The sequence below is a fragment of the Callithrix jacchus genome, chromosome 7 (assembly GCF_049354715.1).
Source record: "Callithrix jacchus isolate 240 chromosome 7, calJac240_pri, whole genome shotgun sequence".
Classification (NCBI taxonomy): domain Eukaryota; kingdom Metazoa; phylum Chordata; class Mammalia; order Primates; family Cebidae; genus Callithrix; species Callithrix jacchus.
The window spans coordinates 112,985,984-113,010,388 of NC_133508.1; the positions used below are offsets into that span (position 1 = coordinate 112,985,984).

General features: G+C 37.6%; 1 protein-coding gene across 24 annotated transcripts in view; it reads left to right on the forward strand.

Annotated features, from left to right (window-relative positions):
• Nucleotides 1-1,180: 1,180 nt before the first annotated feature.
• Nucleotides 1,181-24,405, forward strand: part of MSH4 (mutS homolog 4) — a 296,009-nt gene continuing 272,784 nt past the window's right edge. For 22 of the 24 annotated variants that reach the window (XR_013520182.1, XR_013520189.1, XR_013520196.1 and 19 more), the window contains exons 1-6: nucleotides 1,253-1,508; nucleotides 7,904-8,086; nucleotides 13,785-13,945; nucleotides 16,338-16,448; nucleotides 20,408-20,523; nucleotides 21,780-21,953. Coding sequence is in view for 5 of the 24 variants with exons in the window: in XM_078332252.1 (XP_078188378.1) it covers nucleotides 1,268-1,508; nucleotides 7,904-8,086; nucleotides 13,785-13,945; nucleotides 16,338-16,448; nucleotides 20,408-20,523; nucleotides 21,780-21,953 (986 nt within the window). In the remaining 19 variants the exon portion in view is untranslated. Of the gene's footprint in view, nucleotides 1,509-7,903; nucleotides 8,087-13,784; nucleotides 13,946-16,337; nucleotides 16,449-20,407; nucleotides 20,524-21,779; nucleotides 21,954-24,405 lie in introns of all 24 variants that reach the window. The other 2 variants (XM_035251919.3, XM_035251920.3) reach the window with 2 other exon arrangements.

The window sequence follows — 24,405 nt, forward strand, 5'->3', positions numbered from 1 at the left end:
TGATGGTTGCCACAGTGTTTTTTGCACCTGTCTTTTTTCCAAAACTAAAATGGGTACAATCACTCTTTAAGCGTTTACGGTGAAATCACAGCTCACTGCAACCTCAACCCCCTGGGCCCAAGCAATCCTCCCATCTTAGTCTCCTGAGTACCAGGCAGTACAGGCTCCTGCCACCATGTCCACTACGCCCAGCTGATTTTTTATTTTTTGGTACAGGCAATTTCTTACCCAGTCTGGTCTAAGGTGAAATGGTTCTCTGACCTCAGCCTTTCGATGTACTGGGATTACAGGCAGGAGCCATTGTGCCCCATCTGAAAATTTTTTTGATGGAAATTGAGATTTTAAGTAGTTTGCAACACCCTGTGCGATAGTCATTCTAAGAACAGAGACGTTAAGAACTTCTCACTGTGTGGGTGAACCAGGCTGTGCATAAGTGTTCATTGAGATAAAACTTAACAGTGGCAGGATTTCAGTAGTGGTGTAAATGTCTTCTAATAGCTTTTATATGATGGTATCCAGAAAATTTTGTCATGTTTAATCCATGCATCTCTGATAAATTGGCCATATTTAAGTAATTTTATGAAGGTCACTATTGCAGAGCTGGAGTTCGAACTTATAGTGTGCTATTAACTGATTTATGTTTGAAAGCACAGTAGTAGAAATGGATGGGGAACTGAACTGGGAGATCTCACCCTGTCTTTCTCTGGTTCCTACTGGACTATGCACAGCCATGTGTGTACTGTTTTGTGATAATATAATTGGATATTTAATGTATTTGGTCACAAGATCAACCTTAGGTGGGTTATGCTGCGAGCATTACATGTTCCTCACCGTGTCAAAGGCACTGGGTGTACTGTGTTGGATGGTTTCTACATTTAAAGATAAGCTAGTGTGCTTGGAGGTGTGGGAAGTGCATGTAACGTTCTGCAATAAGGGAGATGGAGTGCTGTGAGAATAAATGGGGTAACAAATCAGGTGGTAGTTGATGCGCCTTACAGAATTCTGTTAAGTGTGATACCTGCAGGTAGAGGGGCTTCCTATGAAGTTCATATGGAAAGTGATGGGTTTGGGAATGGCTGGGAGCAGGGTCATAGACCGGAATCACGTGAACCTATGTGGAAAGCTGAGGCCTGCTTGCGCCTGCGCAGTGCAGCTTAGTGCGTCGGCGTGCAGTTCTCCCGCCCTTTTCAGTGACGCAGCTTGTGTAGTTAGGCTACGGGAGCTGGCCTTCAGAAACCTATACTTGGGTTAGGGAAAGTTTTGAAGGATGCTGAGGCCTGAGGTCTCATCAACCTCGCCTTCTGCCCCAGCGGTTTCCCTCTCGTCGGAAGAAACACGCTCACCACAGCGTCCCCGCTACAATTTCGGACTCCAGGAGACTCCTCTTAGCCGCCCTTCAGCCCAGGCCGTCTCTGCATCCACCCCTCCCGGCACGTCAGGAGCCGCGGGCGACCGGAGCAGCAGCAGCAGCCTCCCCTGCCCTGTGCCAAGCTCCCGGCCAGCCCAAGGTAAGTAGTTAGGTGGAGGAGTTTCCTCGAGGTTAGAGGCCGGCAGCTCCTGGAGGCTCAGGGACACCTGGGTGGTGGTTACCACAGCGAAGTTCAGTTGTGGTTTGGTTGGGGCGTGAGATCCGAGTGCCCTGGGAATTTGGTGAGTCTGGGAGATTAGAAGCCTTGACTTTTCAAATTGGTTCTATTGAAAAGTCAATAGTGGCTCAGTTCTGAGAAAGGCTGAAGTATCACACATAACGTCCCTGATGGCGTCTGACAAATGACCGTTTGTGTATGAGTTTACTGATACAAGTGGTGAGCTGATCTTTGGCTGCTGAATTTAATTCTCCAAATCCTGCTAGGCTGGGATAAAATAGATTAAATTGAACATTTCATTTCATATTTAAGGAAAATAATATGTTTCGTATTTTTTGTTTGTTTGATTTTGTTTTTGTTTTTATATGATTAGTATTAAAAGATGTGGGCTGGATGGGGTGACTCACACCTGCAATCCCAGCAGTTTGGGAAGCCGAGGTGGGCGGATCACTTGAGGCTGGGAGTTCCACACCAGCCTGGCCAACTTGGTGAACCTCCCACCCCCATCCCCATCTCTACTAAAAATACAAAAATTAGGTGAGTGTGGTGGTGCGTGCCTGTGGTCCCAGCTACTCAGGAGGCTGAGGTGGCATGATCTCAAGTCCAGGAGGTTGAGGCTACCTTAAGCCGAGATCGCGAGATTGCGCCACTACATTTGAGGCTGAGTGATACGGTGACTCAAAACAAAAAAGATGCATATCCTTCAAATCATTTATTATTTTGTTAGTCTCCATCATGATACAGCATCACCATTTTTCACACACGATTGCAACGCAATGGTAAAGTAACAAATACCAAATCCAGTGGTCATTTTTCTGTTCATCTCATGTGACCTTTCTGCTGTATTTAATGTTCTTAATTTTTTTTTTTAGAAGCAGAGTCTTGCTATGTTGTCCAGGCTGGTCTCAAACTCCTGGCCTCATGCGCTCCTCCTGCCTTGGTCTCCCCAAGTCTTGGGATTGCAGGCATAAGCCACCACTCTCTGGCCCATTTTTTGTTTGTTTGTTTATCGTACTTTGGGCTCTGGGGTACATGTGCACATCCTGCATCCTGCAGGATTATTGCATAGGTACATTCATGCCATAGTGGTTTGCTGTCTTCATCCCCGCCCCCCCACCCTGGTCACCTACATTAGGCATTTTCTCCTGATGTTATCCCTCCCCATCCTCCCTGCCCCCTGCTGTCCCTCCCCTCCCCTCCACCACCCCCACCTAGCCCAGTGAGTGTTGTTCGCTTCCTTGTGCCCAAGTGTTCTCACTGTTCATTACCCGCCTATGAGTGAAAACATGCGGTGTTTGGTTTTTTGTTCTTGTGTCAGTTTGCTGAGAATGATGGTTTCTAGATTTATCCATGTTTCTACAAAGGACATGAACTCATTTTTTATGGCCACATAGCATTCCATGGTGTATATATGCCACATTTTCTTTGTCTAATCTATCATTGATGGGTATTTGGGTTGGTTCCAGGTCTTTGCTATTGTAAACAGCACCACAACAAACATACATGTGCACGTGTCTTTATAATAGAACGATTTATAATCCTTTGGGTATGTATCCAGTAATGGGATTGCTGCGTCAAATGGAATTTCTATTTCTAGATCCTTGAGCCCATGTTTAATTTTCTTGATTTGCCTTCTCTTAAACTCTTTTAATTTGCCTTTCTTGATTCCACTTGCCCCTGTTTTTCTGCTGCCTCCCAGAGAACTGCTGTGCTCACCTTTCTTCCCAAATTATGGGCATGTCATTAAACCTTTTTTTCCTAGTCCACTTCTATCTTCACAGCTCAGATCTCATTTGTACTCCAGATTCTTATTTCAAACTGTCTTCTGAAGTTTTTATTGATGGACCAATGTATATCTGAGACTCACTATATGATTAATTAAATTCTTCTCTGCATTTTTTTTTTTTTGAGACAGGGTCTTGCTCTTTTGCCCAGACTGGAGTGCAGAGGCGTGATCATGACTCACTGTAGCCTCAAATTCCTGGGCTCGAGCAGTCTTCCCGTCTCAGCCTCCTAAGTAGCTGGGACCACAGGTGTGTGCTCCTACAAATGGCTAATTTAAAAAAAAATTTTTGTAGAGACAGTGTCTTCCTATGTTTCCCAGGCTGGTCTTGAACTTTTAGGCTCAACTGATCCTCCTGCCTCAGCCTCCCAAAGTGCTGAGATTACAGGCATGAGCCACTGCACCTAGCCTGCAAACTCCTAAGTGTTCTTCCTTCCTTCAAGCTTACTTAACTGTACCACCAGAGTTATGTAGAAAATGATTTTATCATGACCCTTGCCACTTAAATCCAGCCCTATATCTGCAGGTAAAAGATCAAACTCTTTAGAAGGATATCAAAGCAATTGGGATCAGTTTCTAATCTTTACACCTTTATCCCCCATCACTTGTTAATATTTACCCTGCTTTCTAATAAAACATTGTCAATATAATCCCTCTCTTCATCAGATGCTTTGTCACCCACTTACTTTATCAGTAATGATAACATTCACTAATTCATATGCACCTACTTTGTTCTGGCTTTTTACTAGGCAGATGGTATCTTTGATCCTCACAATAATTCCGCAGAGTAGATTTTTTTGTTCTGGTTTTATAGACAGAACCAAGGCCCAAATAGGTGAACAAAGGCCCAAATTATGTTAGCAGCTGGGGATAGTAATCTACATTTTCAAGAAACTTAAGGTCTAGTAGAGAAGACAGACTTAAAAATCAATAAATAGACATTTAAGAGATAACTGTATTTGAGGTATTTATAGTTTTTGAGGTATTTATAATTAAAGTATGGGGACGAAAGTGGGAAAAGACATTTTACAGAGTAAGTGCACCTTGAACTGGTCTTGAAGAATAAGTAGGAAGAAGAATGCCAGCCAAAAGGAAAGAGGAGAGAAGAGAAACTAGAGTGCATTCTTGAGAAAAACATTCAAAGGCACAGAATATAGAACTGTAAATAATTTTGCTTAGATCAGGAGAGTGATCTGTGCAGATAAACTTGGATGTAGATATACTTGTGGGAGTTAGATCTGGGAGACAAATTTTGTCCAGAGAGCCCCATGTTCTGGCTTTGGTGACTGGATAGATGGTAGTAGTATTTTCTGATACTGGGAATTTTGTAGGCAAAGCAACGTTTAGAGGGAACATGATGAGTTCTGTTATGGACATGCTGAATGTGAAGAGCCTGTGGGATGTCCATATATTTATATCAAGATGGACTAGGAAGAGAGAAACTTGAGGGAAATACACATTTGAAAGTTTCAGTTCCTCTGAGAACAAGAAACAGCCCACTCAATCACAGTGGTTTCTGGCAACCACTCTCTTCCCCAAGAACTAGGAATGCTAATGGAGAACATTTTATGTTGGTTCTACAGACTTCTTTATGATAATAGCCCTACACCCTGTCCACATCTTTGTAAATATTCTCTATATCAAATTATCCCAGTTTGAGTATGTCATTGATGCCTGCTGGAACCCATATAATGAAGTTATATTTTACCCTATGGTTTGGGGAGACACATGGGAATATTAAGAAAGAGAGATACTGATCAGATTTGTTTTTCAGAAAGATTACTGGTGATGTGAAGAATAGATTAGAGAGGTATAATACTGGAAGCAAGGAGACGGAGAAGAAGAAGTGAGACTTGCACAAGGACCAAAGAAGATACAGGCTTAAAATGGGCTGGGAGGAGTAGAGAGGGATTTAAATGTTAGTGATGTTTAAAAAAAAAGAATTGTGAGTGGGGAGGGGAGGGGAAAAAAAAAAGAAAAGAATTCTAGGACTCACTCACTGAGTGTTAGGGTTGAGGAAGGAGTTGAGAATGTCTCCTAAGCTTATTATGACTTAGGGTGACAAGGGACAAACTGGTACAATTGACCATACTGGTAATAAAGAATTAATTTTTTTTGAGACAGAGTCTTGCCCTGTTGCCCAGGCTGGAATGCAATGGTGCCATCTCAGGTCCCTGCAACCTCCACCTTCCAAGTTCAAGTTATTCTCCTGCCTCAGCCTTCGAATAGCTGGGAATACAGGACTGTGCCACCACACCTGGCTAATTTTTTGTATCTTTAGTAGAGATGAGGTTTACCATGTTGGCCAGGCTGGTCTCAAGCTCCTGACCTCATGATCCACCTGCCTCAGCCTCCTAAAGTGTTGGGATTACAGGCGTGAGCCACTGCACCCAGCTAAATAATTAATTTTAATTTGAGGGAAAGATAGAGTTCACTTTTGGACATTTAGAATGCTGGGAAGATATCTAAAGGTTTATGGCCAAGAGATAGATATAGTGACCTAGAGTTACATTGTCTGATTGAATATTCTGTGATGATAGAAACGTTTCATACTTATGCTGCCCAGTATGGTAACTAGTAACCATATGTGGCTTTTGAGCTTTTGAAAATGTTGCTAGTGTGACCGACGAAATTTAAATTGTATTTAATTTTGATTTAATTAAATACCCACATGTGCCGCTTTATTGAACAATGCAGCTGAGAATGATTTTTGTACTTTTAAAGGATTAAAAAATCAAAATAATATTTTGTGATATTGAAATTATATGAAATTTAGAATTCAGTATGTAGAAATAAAGTCTTTTTTTTTTTTTTTGAGACGGAGTCTTACTCTGTCGCCAGGCTGGAGTGAAGTGGTGCAATCTCGGCTCACTGCAACCTCTGCCTGGGTTCAAGTGATTCTTCTGCCTCAGCCTCCCGAGTAGCTGGGACCACAGGTGCGTGCCACCACACCTGGCTAATTTTTGTATTTTTAGTAGAGACGGGGTTTCACCATGGCCAGAATGGTCTCAATCTCTTGACCTCGTGATCCGCCCACCTCGGCCTCCCAAAGGGCTGGGATTTACAGGCGTGAGCCACCGCGGCTGGCTGAAATAAAGTCATTTTAATTGAAACATGTCATTCTCATTTATGTGTTATCTATGACTGCCTTTTCAAGATAGTGTCAGAGCTGAGTAATTATGACAGTGATTACATGGCCCACAAAGCCTAAAATATTTGCCATCTGGTCCCTTTATTTAAAAGTTTATGGACCAGACATGGTGGCTCACCATATCCAGCTAATTTTTGTATTTGTAGTAGAGACAGGGTTTCACCATGTTGGCCAGGCTGGTCTCGAACTCCTGGACTTACAGGCTTACAGGCATAAGCCTCCTTGCCTGGCAGGAAGTAGATGTTAATAGAAATAGAGAGGAGAGATGAGATGCCCAGAGGAAATGTATAATGTTGATTTATGAGGGAAGGCTTAAAAGTATGAAGCCCTGGAGGCCAACGGTTAAGAGGCAGAGGAAAAAGGAGTTGGCAAAGGAAACTAAAAGTGGTTTAAAGAGAGTCAAGATACAGAGTTGTGGAAATCAAAGAGAATAGGAGAACAGAGCCTGAACATTTTTAATTTTTTCTAGAACTTCTATGTGCCAAGAGGCTATGCTAGTTTGTTTATGTAAGTTATTTAAAACTTTTATGACAACCCTGTAAAAATAGGTAATATCTTACATCAGTAGTAAGTACCTAAATAAGGAACCAAAGCCAGTTGAGTCTAAAACTACAATGCCATTTGGATGGGAGGAGAAAATTTAAATAAAGAAATTGACAGAAGGTTAAAAGAGGTCTAATAATTATTATACACATGAAACATATGTCTTAGTCTATTTTCTGTTGCTTTTAACAGAATACTTGAAACTGGGTAATTTATAAAGAAAGAAAATGTGTTTCTTGCAGGTCTGGAGGCTGGGAAATCCAAGGTCAAAGGAGGCACATCCTAGTGAGAGCCTTTGTGCTGGTGGAGTCTCTGTAGAATCTTGAAGTGGTACAGGGTATCACATGGAGAGGGAGCTGAGCATGGTAGCTCAGGTCTCTCTCCCTCTTCTTATAAAGCCACCATCCTACTCCCATGGTAACCCACTAATCTATTAACTCATGAATGGATTAATTTATTCATGAAGACAGAGCCCTCATGACACATCGCCTCTTAAAGACCCCACCTCTCTACTATCACATTGGGGATTAAATTTCAATGTGAGTTTTGTAGGGGACAGATATTCAAATCATAGTAACATATCTGGTATACTTGAAGATTAAAGGGTAATTTATGATTTTAGCATGAGTAGTTGTGGTGAACTTGTAGAGGTAAAAGCTATATTAACATATTTTAACATAAGATTATCAATAATATTAATTTTGTTATAATCTGTTATATTTTTTAAAAATCATTTTCACATGATGTTTTATAGAAAGTAAACAGTATAAATTATAATGATTAATAAATTATTGCATAATTTAAATCTTTAAGAATTGACTCTTAATTTTTCAAATTTAGGTACATACTTTGGAAACAAAAGACCTTATGTAGAAAACACACATGCATCAAATTTTACTTTTGGTGCAAGCTCATCTTCTGCACGAGAAACTAATTATCCTCAAACACTTAAAACTCCATTGTCTACTGGAAATCCTCAGAGATCAGGTTATAAAAGCTGGACACCACAAATGGGATATTCAGGTAACATAAGTTGAAGATTAACCTAGATGATCTTTTGAAACTTAAAAGTTTTATAAATTATAAATTAGGGTTGTTAAGTTGATTTGAATTTATCTATAAATGATATGAATGAAAAATAAATACATTAGTTTACCTGTATTCGTGATTTGAATGTAGATTAATAAGGCAACATAGTTTCTGATATTGTTTGTTAATAAATGCAAGTCTATATTATCTTAACCATTCTGATAAAAACCATACAAGAAAGAGTATGACCTTTTAAGAAAGAGTATGACCTTTTAAGAGAGAGTATACCATTTAAGAAAGAGTATCCTTTTATACATTATGTTCATTTAAATCTAAAAGTTGACCCTGATAATACTAGTTTTGTTATACCTTAATTTTTATCTAAATCTACCAGATTTTCTTGAAGAGTAGATAGATAAGATAGGTTTTCATGTATAACAGTTTTCTAAAGTATATACAACAGAATTTCTTGGTTACAGGGTATGTTACTTGAATGCATATATTTATAAGATAATGACAAATTGTTTTTTAAAGTAGTTCTACCAATGTATAAATGGTTAAATTTATATTAGATCTACAGAAGCTTAAGCTCTGTAGTAGAATATGACCTTATTTTTAATTAGAAAATAAATACCAAGTTCCAGTGGAAATTCAGTAGACATAAAAGACATCTCTAAGGTTCTAAAAGTATGTTTATGCTGTTATCTCTCTGTTGTAAATAACATAATAATGAGCATCTTAATGCATAAAGCTTTTTTCTGGGTCTCTTATTGTTTCCTTAAAATGCACTCTTAGAAGTCAAATTACTGAAACAAAGGGAAGTTACTATTTTATTTTTTTTGAGATAAAGTCTCATTCTGTCACTTAGGCTGGAGTGCATTGGTACCATCTGGACTCACTGCAACACCCGTTTCCTGGGTTCAAGTGATTCTCATTCCTCAGCCTCCTGAGTAGCTGGGATTACAGGCACCACCACGCTTGGCTAAATTTTGTATTTTTACTAGAGACGAGGTTTTGCCATGTTGGCCAGGCTGGTCTCAAACTCCTGACTGCAGGTGATTTGCCTATGTTGGCCAGGCTGGTCTCAAACTCCTGACTGCAAGTGATTTGCCTGCGTTGGCCTCTCAAAGTGCTGGGACCACAGGCAGGAGCCAGCGCGCCTGGCCAAAATTACCATTTTTTTAAGGATCTTAGATATACTGAGAACTGGACTAATTTTTAATTCTGTCAACAGTGTATGAGGAAAGCCAGTCTCACTGTATCCTCATCATTACTAACTTCTAAAATTTATTATGATTATGATTATTGGCTAATTTAATCATCATCATCATCATAATCATAAGGTTATTAAATTAGCCAATAATCATAATCATAATAAATTTTATTGGTTACTTTATTGGTTATTATGGTATACTCTTATTAATAATATATAGAAGTCTACTTCAACATTTGATATTGTCAGACTCTTAAAATATTTTTCAGCGTAACAGTTGTAAAATACTATATGAGTTTGCATTTTCCTGATTACTAGTGAGATTATCTTTTTGTGTACTTTGGGGCTATATATTTTTAATATTTGGTGAAATTAATGTTCATGTCTTTTACTCATTTTTATTTAGGCTTATGTTTCTGGATTTCTAGCAATACTCTATATATTCAGAATACTAAATATTTTGATTAATTTCCTGTTTGTTTCAATGTTTCCAGTTCTCTTTTAACTTCCCTGGGTCATTATGTCTAGCTGTGTACCAGTATCACATCATCTTTAGCTTTATAATAAATCTTGATATTTAGATATTCAGTAGGACAGCCCTACCACCCTTCCCTCCAGAAGCCACCTTCTTCTTTAGAGGAGTCTTGGTTCATCTTGGCCCTTTGCTCTTCCATATAAATTTTGGGCCAATTTTACAAGTTCTCTACCAAAAAACACATTGAGGTTCTGGTTGAAATTGTAGTTGTACTGAAACAATAGATCTTTTAGGGAGAACTGAAATAAAAAGCTAAATGATATTTTCTAGGTTGCATTATTTTGTTCTTTTGATTAAGAATTTCCTCTTCAGTGGATGTCTTTTGGTGGACATTCACATAAGATGCAAATATTTTAAATTTTATGATCGATCTTAGAGATCCATTTATATACTTCTTCCTCAAATGTTCTTGTCACCAGTCTTTCAATCATGTTCCTTCCAAGTCCCAGCCATCTAGGTAAACCATTAGCAACTGCTTATATATGAATCTAAATCTGTACTTCTGACCATCTCTCATTTTGGACATGGTAAGCAACCAAATGTACTTCTGAAAGATGAGAGATCAAAATAAACAGGCTGTGCGTGGTGGCTCATGCCTGTAATCCCAACATTGGGAGGCTAAGATGGGAGGACTGCTTGAAGGCAGTCCAGCCTGGGCAACAAAGTGAGACCTTGTCTCTACAAACAAATTAAAATTAGCCTGGTGTGGTGGCACACCTGTGGTCCCAGCTACTCAGGAGGCTAAGGTTGGAAGATCACTTGAACTCAGGAGTTCGAGGCTGCAGTGTGCCATGATTGCATACCATTGCACTCCAACCTGGGTGACAGAGTCTGACCCTGTCTCAAAAAAGAAAAGAAAAACTCAAAAAATTTATAAGAAAATAATAATGAGGCCGAGCGCAGTGGCTCACAACTGTAATCCCAGCACTTTGGGAGGCCGAGATGGGCAGATCAGCAGGTCAAAAGATCGAGACCATCCTGGCCAACATAGTGAAACCTGGTCTCTACTAAAATATAAAAATTAGCTGGGTGTGGTAGTGCACGTCTGTAGTCCCAGCTACTCAGGAGGCTGAGGCAGGAGAATTGCTTAAACCTGTGAGGCTGAGGTTGCAGTGAGCTGAGATCGTGCCACTGCACTCCAGCCTGGCGCCTGGTGACAAAGCAAGACTCTGTCTCAAAAAAAAGAAAAAAGAAAATAATAATGAATATTGAATATCTCAATGAAGGAGGAATTTCTTAGCAGAAAAGCAATGGAAGAAATTATACAGAGAAAGATTGTGCAAAAATAGAAATTTTTGAGATAGCAAAAATATCAAGATTGGTAGCAACTATATATTATTGTCATTGATTTATACAGTTCTCATAAAAATATACTGAAAAACATTAAGACCTAGTAAACATTATTTAAAATGATGTAAGCATCTCTAAAAAGAAAACAATAGAGATAACAATGGATATATTAAATTATGTTCAATTTCAATAGTACTTTTAAAAATATAGATTTAAGTGGCAGTCCATTAAATTAGCCAATACTTATATTCACAATAAATTCTAGAAGTTAGTAACGATGAGGATACAGTAAGATTGACTTACCTCATACACTATTGATGGAATTAAAAATCGGTCCAGTTCTCAAAAGAAATTTGGCAATATATCTGAGCTCCTTAAAAAAATGGTGTTTCAGTAATTTGTTGCAGTAATTTGAGTTCTAAGGGTGCGTTTTAAGGAAGTAATAAGAAACCCAGAAAAAAGCTTTATTCGTTAGGATGCTCATTATTATATTATTTACAACAGAGAGAGAATAGCATAAATATACTTTCAGAACCTTAGAGGAGATGTCTTTTTTGTGTACTACATTTCCACTGGAACTTAGTATTTATTTTCTAGTTAAAAATAGGAAGGTCATATTCTATTATAGAGCTTAAACTGACTTCTGTGGATCTAATATAAACTTAACCACCATTTATTACCTAATATTCATGGGGAAAAGGTTTCTGAGATTTGAACACAGATTTTTAAGTGAATCCTTAAGTTTACTGCTGACTCAGGTAGCATAAATATTTAAGTTTTTCATGGGCATTGTAATAGAAGAATGGAAGAAGAAATGAATCTAGGTCAGGGAGGGAAAAGAAGGAGGAAAAGTGGTTAATTAAAAGATTGACAAGGGAATAAAAGACTAGTTTGCTTCTTTGAAAATAAGATTTTAGAATTTTTTGAGTCTGACTTTTTTCATATGTTAATAATGCCCATATTTTTGCATAATTTCACATACTTTATAAAACATTTCTATATGATTATATTTAATTCTTATAATAATCTTGTGGAAAAGTTTGGCATTTCTAGTTTATAGATGAAGAAATGGTAGCTTTAGAAGTTTAAACAATTTACCTGAGCATTTATAGTTTGTAAGGCACAGATCTCCAAATCAGTAATGTCTGTAGTGGTTCATAACACCAGCTGTGGAGCTAGACTGCCTGGGTACAAATGCTGTCTCTACCAGTTACATTCATGCCTTGGTCTCCTTATAACTAAGTGGAGAAAATAATGGTGCCTATCTGATAGGATTGTCGTAACAATTATGTGAGTTAATTTAATCAAATAACTTAGGACATTCTTGACACTTAGTAAGCACTCATACATGCTGGATATTTCATTATAATTTTAATTTCCACATTACACAAGTATCTCATAATTGGAATTCATAGTTACATAATGTTTAATTTTTTTTTTTTTTTTAGAAGGTCTTGCTCTGTCACCTAGGCTGGAGTGCAGTGGCATGAAACACAGCTCACTGCACTGTCAACCTCGTGAGCTCAAGTGAGCCTCCCATCTCAGCCTCCTCAGTAGCTGGCACCATGCAGGTGCACAACACCACACCCAACTATTTTTAAATTTTTTTGTAGAGGTGAGGTCTTGTTATGTTGTCCAGGCTGGTCTCAAACTCCTGGATTCAAGTAATCCTCCCACCTTGGCCTTCCCAAATACCAGGATTGCAGGTGAACCACCATGCCCAGCCCCAAATAGCTTTTATTTTATTTTTTCATTTTTTGAGATGAGTCTTGCTCTGTCACCCAGGCCGTAGTGCAGTGGCACGGTATCAGCTCACTGTAACCTCTCAACTTCAAGCTATTCTCTTGCCTCAGCCTCCCCAGTAGCTGGGATTACAGGCATGCACTATCACTCCCAGCTAATTTTTGCATTTTTAGTAGAGATGGTGTTTTGCCATGTTGGACAAGCTGGTCTCAAACCCCTGACCTCAGGTGATCTTCCCATCTTAGCTCCCAAAGTGCTGGGATTATACCAAATAGCTTTTAAATTACAGAGTAATAAGGTAAATAATCTGTTTTCTGACACCAAGTTTAGTGTTCCTTTTATGACTCCATTGCAATAAAATAGAAAATAAGACAATGTAAAAATTGTTATTTCTAAATGTGAAGTCAAGTTTTGGCAAAATACTCTGAGAATTAACATTTTTATTTGTTCTGGTAATGAAAAGTTATTTTTTGATGAGGAAAAGAAATGGTTATTTCCTTGTCTGTTAAACAGCAGCCATGTCATAGACTAGGTGCTTTAAGAAATTTTGTGAAAGAATTAGAAATGATTATCATTAGGCCAGCCTTGGTGGCTCATACCTGTAATCTCAACACTTTGGGAGGTCGAGGCAGGTGGATTACCTGAGATCAGAGGTTCGAGACCAGCTTGACTAACATGGTGAAACCCAGTCTCTACTAAAAATACAGAAATTAGCTGGGCATGGTGGCGCATGCCGGTAATCCCAGCTATTTGGGAGGCTGAGGCAGGTGACTCACTTGAACCCAGGAGGCATAGGTTGCAGTGAGCCATTGCACTCCAGCCTGGGCAATAAGAGCAAAACTCCATCTCAAAAGAAAAAAATACAAATGATTATTATCAATGTTTATATTTTTTTATTTAAAAATTTATAGCTTCATCTTCATCTGTGATTTCTGCACACTCCCCATCAGTTATTGTAGCTGTTGTAGAAGGGAGAGGACTTGCCAGAGGTGAAATAGGAATGGCAAGTATTGATTTAAAAAACCCCCAAATTATACTATCCCAGTTTGCAGACAACACAACATATGCAAAGGTAAGTATTAATAATCCTAGAAAATGGTTGCTCTGCTAGGCAGTACCTAGATTTTAAAGTCAGATTTCATGATTAGTTTTTTGATAGGATAAAGGTTATTCATTATTACATCAATGTAAATACTCTGAATTAAAATAAAATTATCTTATATTTGATTTTTATTTTTAAACATATTTTGTCCTAAAAAGAATGTAAACACATACTGTTGCTTGAATAAGCTATTGTTAGTATTAGTTTCTAAAATTAACTAATTTTATTTCAATAAAATTAATATTTATATTTGAAAATATAAATTTTCAAATTAATAATTTCTGGACTTATTCCAAAGGTAATGTATGTGATAATGTGGTACTGATCACAATCCTTAAAGACAATCCCAAATGTCATAATCCTGATGGTGAAATCTTGAAAGATCAAAATCCTTAATGTTGAAATCTTGAAAGCTGAATTCTAGGAAGTCATAATTTAGCCTCTTAAGTTTTTGCCTTCACTTCTTATTTTGCCTTTTGCCTTTATTTTATATCACTCATCATTAATTTGGGCCACTTGCCTATTGTCATGGGAATTTGATGATCTTTCAGGTAGAGGTAGCTTACCTTCTAATTTCTATGTTGATTGACCCAATTATTATTTTATTTTATTTTTGGAAGGTCTTGCTCTTTTGCCTGGGCTGGAGTGCAGTGGCATGATCATGACTCACTGTAGCTTCCCACCTCAGCCTCTTGAGTAGCAAGGACCACAGGTACTCACCAACACACACAGCTGATTTTTAAATTTTTTGTTTAGGTGAGGTCTGGCTCTGTTACCCAAGCTAGTCTCAAACTCCTGGACTTAAGTGATCTTGCCCCCTTAGAAGTTGAATTGCCCCCCTCAGTTTCCCAAAGTGCTAAGATTATAGGCATGAGCCGTCGAGCCTAGCCAATTATGATTTTGAAGATGTGATCTAGTGTTTTATTTCTAGTGTTTCATTATTTTTTTATTATCTTCCTTTAGTTTCTCTTTATGGTCCTCCAGTATGTACACTTCCCTTTCCTAATAATTAATTTTTTATTATAGCTAACAACCTTAATGGTATTAGTATTGTGTACTAACTTCATCTGTGGGTATTTTATACTTTTATATAATTTCAAAAGAGTAGGAAAAGAGTTTTTAAAAAACAAGAATGTTAGACAAATTGAGAATTTCTGTGTTTAGAATAGTTCTAAGAAATATAACCTATTTTATGAAAAGCTAAGGCATAAGGCAGACATTTTTCATTTGTGTTTCTGTACTTTTCAACACTTAAACTATACCAGTGTGGCCATACTGATTGTATTGCCGTAGTTCCCCACCCTCCTTTTTTTTTTTTTTGAGAAAAGGTCTCACTTTGTCGCCCAGGTTGGAGTGCAGTGGTGCAATATCAGCTCACTGCAACCTCCGCCTTCTGGGTTCAAGTGATTCTCCTGCCTCAGCCAGTCCCAAGTAGCTGGGATTACAGGTGCGTGCCACCACACCTGGCTAATTTTTGTATTTTTACTAGAGACAACCTTTCACCACGGTGGCCAAGCTGGTCATGAACTCCTGACCTCAGGTTATCTACCCACCTCAGCCTCCCAAAGTGCTGGGATTACAGGCATGAGCCACTGCGCCCAGCCCTTAGTTACCCTTATTGGATATATTTATATTTTTCATGGAGATGGAGAAAATATTAAGTATAAGAATTTATTTACAAAAAGTTTTATTTTGGGAATACATATTTGATAAGTTCAAGTTAATTATCGAACTTAAGGCTGTTAGAAACTATTGTGAGTAAAATGTGGCCTATTTTATGATAGTATTTTATATTAGTAATTATATAGGATATATATGTGTAATATATTACCATTAGAAATATATATATTTGCATATATATATATTATATATTTTGTTGATGGTGGTGGGGGAGGTGGTGGTGTTTGTCTGTTTCTTTTTGAGACAGTGTTTCCCTCTGTCACCCAGGCTGGCAGTGGCGCCTGGTGTGAGCTTGGCTCACTCCAACCTTTGCCTCCTGGACTCAAGCATTCCCATACCTCAGACTCCTGAGTAGCTGAAATTACAGGCATGCAACACCATGCCCGGTTAATTTGTGTATTTTTTTTTTTTTTTTAGTAGAGACAGAGTTTTGCCATGTTGGCCAGGTGGGTCTTGAACTCCTGGCCTCAAGTCATCTGCCTGCCTCGGCCTCCCAAAGTGCTGGGATTACAGGTGTGAACTACCGCATCTGGCTAGAAACATTTTCATTGAAATATATCCTTAGAACAGATATAGTTTTGTGTACCTATGAATTAATTTTGAACACTTATCTCAGAAAAATATGAAACTTTTTTATTTCCTAAGCTTATATTTAAGAAATTGTTTATTCGAATGATTTTAGGTGATCACTAAACTCAAAATTTTATCACCTTTGGAAATAATAATGTCAAATACTGCTTGTACTGTGGGGAATTCCACCAAGTTGTTCACTCTGATCACAGAAAATTTCAAGGTAAGTGATTTTTATTCTTATTTGTAACATTTTATTTAACACTTATTTAATAATATCATTATAAAGGACAATAATTTTAGTAACTTTATATTAGTGTCCTAAAGTAGTCAATAAATACAAATCCTAATCTAAGGGGACTATTAATACAGATAATAAAAATGATAGGGAATTTTCTTATTTGATTTGACACCCTTGATCTACTTTAAACAACAGAAAAAAATGTTTTAGGTAACAAGGAAGTTTCTCAGAGTCTAAAAGGGGCAGACCAATAGAGAAAACCTAGGTTTCCCTTATGTGTAGCTTCCTGGAAACTACTTATTGTGCTATCAGACTGGTTGAAATTGAAGTTTTTATCCTTCTAGGGGATAGCACCTATCAGCAAGTACTTTTTTCTATTGGGAATTTAATTTGTATTACAGCATTGTTTCAGCTTCCCCTGGTAACATGTACTGCTTTACAATTAGCCTGCTACTCTAGTCTCCATCTGTGGGACTGTGGTGGGTAAGCACTGTGGAACCTTATCCAACAAATGCTCTTCTCCTCAATTAGGGCCTTCCCACCACATATTAATAATTTATTCCTTCCCTCTAGCAAAAATCTCTCTGTTTCCTAGAATGGGGCTGTGGTTCCAAACCAAGTAGACAGCATTGCAGTTGGAATAATTTCTTTTTTTTTTTTTTTTTTTTGAGGCGGAGTTTCGCTCTTGTTACCCTGGCTGGAGTGCAATGGCGCGATTTCGGCTCACCACAACCTCTGCCTCCTGGGTTCAGGCAATTCTCCTGCCTCAGCCTCCTGAGTAGCTGGGATTACAGGCATGCGCCACCATGCCCAGCTAAGTTTTTGTATTTTTAGTAGAGACGGGGTTTCACCATGTTGACCAGGATGGTCTCAATCTCGAGCTCGTGATCCACCCGCCCCAGCCTCCCAAAGTGCTGGGATTACAGTTGGAATAATTTCTTAGGAGTGCCAATTATTTTCAGCATATACTATATTTTGTTATGTTTGTAGACTTTTTACCTTAACACATTAGGAACCAAGCTGAAGTTTAGAGTCCAGTGAGTTCCTTTCCTGTTTCTAATAAATTCAGCATCTGCAGCCATATAAGATTTGCCATGGTACTCTTAGAGATCCTGTATAGATGAGCTGTCTCTGCCTCATTGCCAGAGATGTTCCCTATTCTAAATCTATTATCTCTATTAGATAAATCACTTCATCTGTTCTTTTTCATTTATAACTTGATACTCCTTTTCATCACCCCTATTTATCCATACCTTTCCAACTTTCATTCATATTTTATTGTTGTTGTTACGATTAGGCCTTATAATTCTTTTGGCTGTAAATAACAGAAATCTGATGGAAACTAGCTTAGGCAAAAAAGGAAATGTATTGCCTTATGTAACTGGGAATTCAATGGTTGAATAGATCTTATTCCTACTGTCTAAGGTAAACAAAACCAAACACTAGCTAAATATTTTAATCAGTATTATGCTATTGCAACAGAGAAAAGGGTCCAGTGTGGACTGAACTGAACTTCAATTTGTACTGGGCATTTTAATGGGAGAATAAGGGAATAGGGAGGGGTAAAAGCACAGGAGTCAGGGAAGTATAAAATTATACGAAAAGTAGAAAGGTGGGATTGGTCTATGTGAAACCTATCTGGGTTTGCTAACTGGCACTTATTGAAGTTAGGCTCCTACTCTCCCACAGAGGATAGGAGACAAGGATGCTCTCTTTAGGTGGTAAGTGGAATGAACAGTAAACTGTTATTGGCAGCCTGAGTTTTTTTAGGCAGGCACTTTAAGAGATGCTAAGGTCATCCTCGGGACGTGGCTTTGAACAGTTAGAAACAATGTTAGTGTTTTGTTCAACTCTTTATAGGTCAGATGGAGGATTAGTTGAGAAGAAGGCTTATAGTAGCCCAGGCAGAGTTTGGTCAAGGAGAGAATCTCTATCACTACTCTCATTCCCCATATCATCCTTTATCTACTGCAGATAGTTTACTTCTGTGAGATTTAAGATGATTGCTGATGGCTCCAGGCTGATATCATCTCAGCTTAGCTAATCCAGAGGGAAAATAACTTCTTTATTCCAGTGTCCTCATATGAATTCCAGGAAAGGATGCTGATTGATCCTGCTTTGTTCATTTTCCGACACATTAGATTAATCACTGTTTCTGGGGGTAGACACGCTATGATTGACTAATCCTTTTGTTGCGGGACACAGAATACTATAATATATAGGCCTACCAGAATCACATGGAATGGGGGATAAGTCCTCCAAAGGCAAAAACAACATAATTTCAGTACATTTTAATAATAAGGCAGTATAGCATAATGCTTAAGAATAGAGAACTCAGATTGTCCCGGTTGCAAATCTCAACCCTAAATGACCTTGTGCAAGATGCTTCTTTGAGCTCCAGGTTTTTCATCAGTAAATTAGGGACAATAGGAGGTACCAACCTCCTAGAGAATTTATATTTTATATAGGGTAATCAGAGATGGCCTCATTGATAAGGTTATATTTGGGCAAAGCCCTGAATGGAGGAGAGAGCAAGATATGGAGGCATTTGAGGTAAAAGTATTTTAAGCAGAGGGGATATTCAATATTATTATTATCATTATTGCTATTATGACTACACTTACCTTCATTAGCCAGGTGCAGTGACATGTGCCTGTAGTCCCAGCTACTTCAGAGGCCAGGGTGTGAGGATCACTTGATCCTCCAGTAGTTCAAATCTATCCTGAGCAACATGTAGTGAGACTCCTCTCTAAAACAAACAAACAAACAAACAAACAAACAAACAAAAACAAACAACCTTCATTAAATCAAAAGCAATATGAAATAAAAGGAAAATGGACTTCAAAGAAAACTAAATTTGAGTCTCAGCTTTGGCAGAGATCAACTGTGTGATATCAGAAAAGTTACTTGATTTTCCAGAATTTTATTTATGTGAACACTGGAGTTAATAAGATATGTCATAGGATTATTATGAAGATTAAATGAGATAACTTTTAAAACAATCTTGGTGCATAACACATTCTCCACTTGGTCATGATTTTTTTCATTCTTGACATCTCTTATGTAAGTTTACTAATATAATATTACCTTTTCTTACGCATTAGTTTTATTGAAAGGAGGTAAACCTTTTACTTAACAACTTCACACTTTTTAAAAGTTTCATTGTCAACCAGATGTTGATGCCTCACACTCGTAATTCCAGCACTTTGGGAGGTCGATATGGGAGAATCACTTGAGTCCAGGAGTTTGAGACCAGCCTGGGCAACATAGTGAGAACTTGTCTCTGCTTAAGAAAAAACATTAGCCAGACATAATGGTGCATGCCTCTAGTCCCAGCTACTCAGGAGGACAAAGCAAGCAGAGTGCTTGTACCCTGGAGTTCAAGTTTGTAGTGAACCATGATCATGCCACTGTACTCCAGCCTGGGTGACAGAGTGAGACCCTGTCTCAAAAAGAAAAAAGTTTTATTATTGTTTTCTCTTTGTTCTAAATAAATTCCATTCACTTTATGTAAATAATGTATTATAGATTTGATAGGCAGAATTGGTGTTTTCATCTTTTTACCTGGCGCATCATAAGAATCTACCCTTTCTCAATTATGATACACTATGGAAAGATGAATATAAAACTATGTTGTTTCTATACAGTACAATTACTAAAAGGCATAGACTGTCATGTTTATTTTTTATTATTGTATCTAACATATTCCATTAAAACTCATAAGAGTGAGGTCTGATTAGAAGTACAAACTGTACTATGATTCACTTAGCAAGGATACATTCTTTTTATATAAATATCTAAGAAAAGTTCTTATTTAAATATTAAAATATTTATACAATATTTAAGCCACCTACCTAGCTACCAGCATGTGTCTAAGAAAGCAGTTCTGAGCAAGCACATGGCACTTAGAAGTTTAATTTGAAATTAAAACTTTTTTTCAGAATGTTAACTTCACTACTATCCAAAGGAAATACTTCAATGAAACAAAAGGACTAGAGTACATTGAACAGTTATGCATAGCAGAATTCAGCACTGTCCTAATGGAGGTTCAGTCCAAGTAAGTTAGGTGTTTGTTTATTTTTTTACTAGCCCACAGCTGTCAATATCACATCAAGTAAGTTATAACTTAAGGAAAGTAAATAAATCCCTAGTGTGAGTTCCACAAGGGCAGGGACTTTTGTCTGTTTTGTTCTCTGCTGCATTCCTACCACCTGGAAAATCACCTGGTTCATAATACATAGTAATTACTGAAATAGTGAAATAGTTAACTAAAATTTATACACAAGGCATATATTGCTAACTTAATCTATACAGAATTTCTCCAAATTTGTCAAAATCTATTAATTATGGTTGCTTCTTACTTTACTTTGGAATGAAAAGCTCAAGTAGCTACAGTAAACTGAAAATGTGAGGGCGTAGAAGTGAAACACAGGTAAAGCTGTGTTCCTGTTACTTCCTATCTTTATTCCAAAAAGATCCAGCAGGAGATGGAGAATGATATTTTTGGATATCATTTCATAGAACATACCAAATATTCTAGGAACCATACCATGTTATTTCCTAGAACATACCAAATAGATACTTTCTTTGAGCCAAATTGGATTACCTGTTTACTTAGCTAATAACAATCATTATTCTCACCGAGATCATAACATACTTTTCTATACATTGGGAACTTCTGATTCTACCTTTAAAGTACCAGATTTTTTCCAGGCTGGGCACAGTGACTCAAGCCTGAAATGCCAGTGCTTAGGAAGCCCAAGGAGTTTGAGACCAGCCTTGGCAATGTGGCAAAACCCTGTCTCTACCAAAAATACAAAAAGTAGCTGGGTGTGGTGGTACATGACTGTCATCCCAGCTATTTGGGAGGCTGAGGCAGGAGGATTGCTTGAGTCTGGGAGGTGGAGGATGCAGTGAGCTGAGATCACGCTACTGCACCCCAGCCTGGATAACAGCCAGACCCTGTCTGTAAATAATAAAGTATCAGATATTCCCAACATTATTTGAATATTTAGAATGATACATCAAAAATTGATGCAAATTACCTTTGGTTGAATGTTATCCTTAACACAGGATTTATTGGAATTGAAAGTCCCTTAAGTGTCAGACTTGAATAAATTATTTATTTTCATTAATTTTTATGATTTAGAGGTTATTTACCTTGTTTTCAAAAATATGAAATACCTGGTGTACCTTTTCCTTTTGATTTTAAGCAATGCTATGCAAATATTTATAATTTTTCATAAATTAACATGAAATATATAATTTTCTATACCAAAGACTTATGATGATGTATTATTGGTCATCTTTTAGGTATTATTGCCTTGCAGCTGTTGCAGCTTTGTTGAAATATGTTGAATTTATTCAAAATTCAGTTTATGCACCAAAATCGCTGAAGATTTGTTTCCAGGGTAGTGAACAGACGGCCATGATAGATTCATCATCAGCCCAAAATCTTGAATTGTTAATTAATAATCAAGACTGTAGGTAAGATCATCTGTTTTTCTTATAAAATACATTGGTATATTTTATTTTATTTTTCTTTAAATAGTTACTTTTAAGTTCTTTTTTTTTCTTGAGTCAGAGTCTAGTTCTGTTGTCCAGTCTGGAGTGCAGTGATGAGATCTCAGCTCACTGCAACCTCTGCCTCCCAGGTTCAAGCAATTCTTCTGTCTCAGCCTCCCAAGCAGCTGGGACTACAGGCATGTGCTACCATGCCTGGCTAATTTTTCTATTTTTAGTAGAGATGGGATTTCACCATATTGGCCGGGCTGGTCTCAAATTCCTGATCTCAAGTTATCCACCCACTTCAGCCTCCCAAAGTGCTGGGATTACAGCCATGAACCACTGTGCCCAGCCTAAAATTCTTTAAATTATTTGATGGATAATTTTATTTAAGAGGTGGGGTCTTGCTATTTTGTCCAGGCTGGTCTTGAACTTTTGGGCTCAAGTGATTCTCCTGCCTCAGCCTCCTGAGTAGCTGAAACCATGGGCACAAACTGCCATGCCCAGCTAATGGTGGAGAAATATTGAATAAGCATGTTTTAAATTATTATACTGTTGTTGCTGAACTGGTCAGATATTTCACCAAAATCAAGTTTTAAAAAGATATTTACAGTAAATAATAAAAAACAACCCAGTTCAGAACTGGGTAAAGAAACTTAATAGATAATTTCCCAAAGAGGTAAACAAATGGCCAGTAAGTACTTGAAAAGATACTCAACATTACTAGTCATTAGGGAGCTACAAATCAAAACCACAGAAGTTATGACTTAAAATTACTCTGTTTTTGACTTTATATCCTATGTTATCATAGCATAGAAAGTCAATGACCAACCCTGATAGTTATTACAAAGTGTTTTATATTCAGTTTTACCTTGTCATGTTTGATACTTTATCATTATTTGTCATTAGCATTGTCAAACATTGTTTGACTTCCTGCTATATATTAGGGATACAGAGACTTAAATATCTAATCTCCAGGAGTTAGTATTATAGTTGAAAGGAACACATAAAAAGTCTTTTCACAGACTTAAATGAGAGAATCTCAGGTTCTAAGATGGATATAACCATCTGAATAACTGAACTATCTGAATAACTCCAATGCTTCCATAGGCTTGTCAGCTGTTCGATACAGTGTTACATCCATTATTTATATAATAAATGGGAGGTTTATGTGTGCCCCTCACCTCCTTTTTTCCTGCAGAAATAAATTCTTGAAAAACAAAAAATTGTATGTGTGATGGGAGACCCCCAGCCAGTTGATGATATGAGTAGTTCCCTAAAAATTTGTTTAAATTGGTATGACAAAAATCTGGCAGTATGATGACTAAATCTTGAAAGTCATTCTTGTTTCCTCTCCTTTCACACCTCAGATTTGATCCATCAGAAAATCCTCTTGATCCAACCTTCAGAGTATATACCAGTATTGGATCACTTTTCACCATTTCCAAGGCTATCACCCTAACCCAAACCTCTGTCATCTTTAGCATGGACTACTATACTAGCCTTCTAGCTTTCTACCCTTTTCTTACCCTCCTGTAATTAGTTTATTCTCAACATATTAATCATAGCTGGACTGTCATATCCTTTTAATCCAGAAATCAGATCTTGTAACTCTTCTGCTTAAAACCTTCCAGTGGCTCTCCTTACATTTACAATAGAATCCAGACTATTTGGCCTACAAGGACTTCTATGTCCTGGCCTCTTCATTCATCTCCCTCTATTCTTGCAAAGCTCCACCAATCTTAATTTTATTGTTCTGGAACCACATTTCCTGGGCTTAAATTGCTGCTATGCTGCTTACTTGCAAATCTTGGACAAATTACCTAATTTCCTTATACTTCAGTTCCTTCTGTTGTAAAATGATTTGGGCAATAGTAGTGTCTGTCTTATAACATGGTTATTAGAATTAAACAAGTTAATACATTTAAAGTGCTTAGAAGAATTCTGGATACATACTAAGTATCATTTTATGTTAGCTATCCTCATTATTGTTGTCATCATTCCCATCCCATCATCCTCTTTGCATTGCTACCTTCTTTTTTAATCATTCAGATCTCAACTCTCCTGTCAAATACATAGAAAGGTCTTTCTCAATCAGCCTAACTAAAGCTACCCTCCTGGTCCTTCTCTATATATTCCTGTTTGTTTGTTTGTTTTAGCAGTCTCTGTACCTGAAATTATTTTCTTGATATGATTATATGTATTTTGTTTTTATTGTTTATTTCCCCTTGCTCTTTGTCTTCAGTCATGGCCAGTAAACTGACAAAAGTTATTGGCAATGGCTGGGCACAATGGCTCATGCCTGTAATCCCAGCACTGTGGGGAGGCCAACATGGGTGGATCACTTGAGGCCAGGAGTTCGAGACCAACCTGGTCAATACGGTGAAACCCTGTCTCTACCAAAATACAAGATTTAGCCAGGCATGGTGCTGCT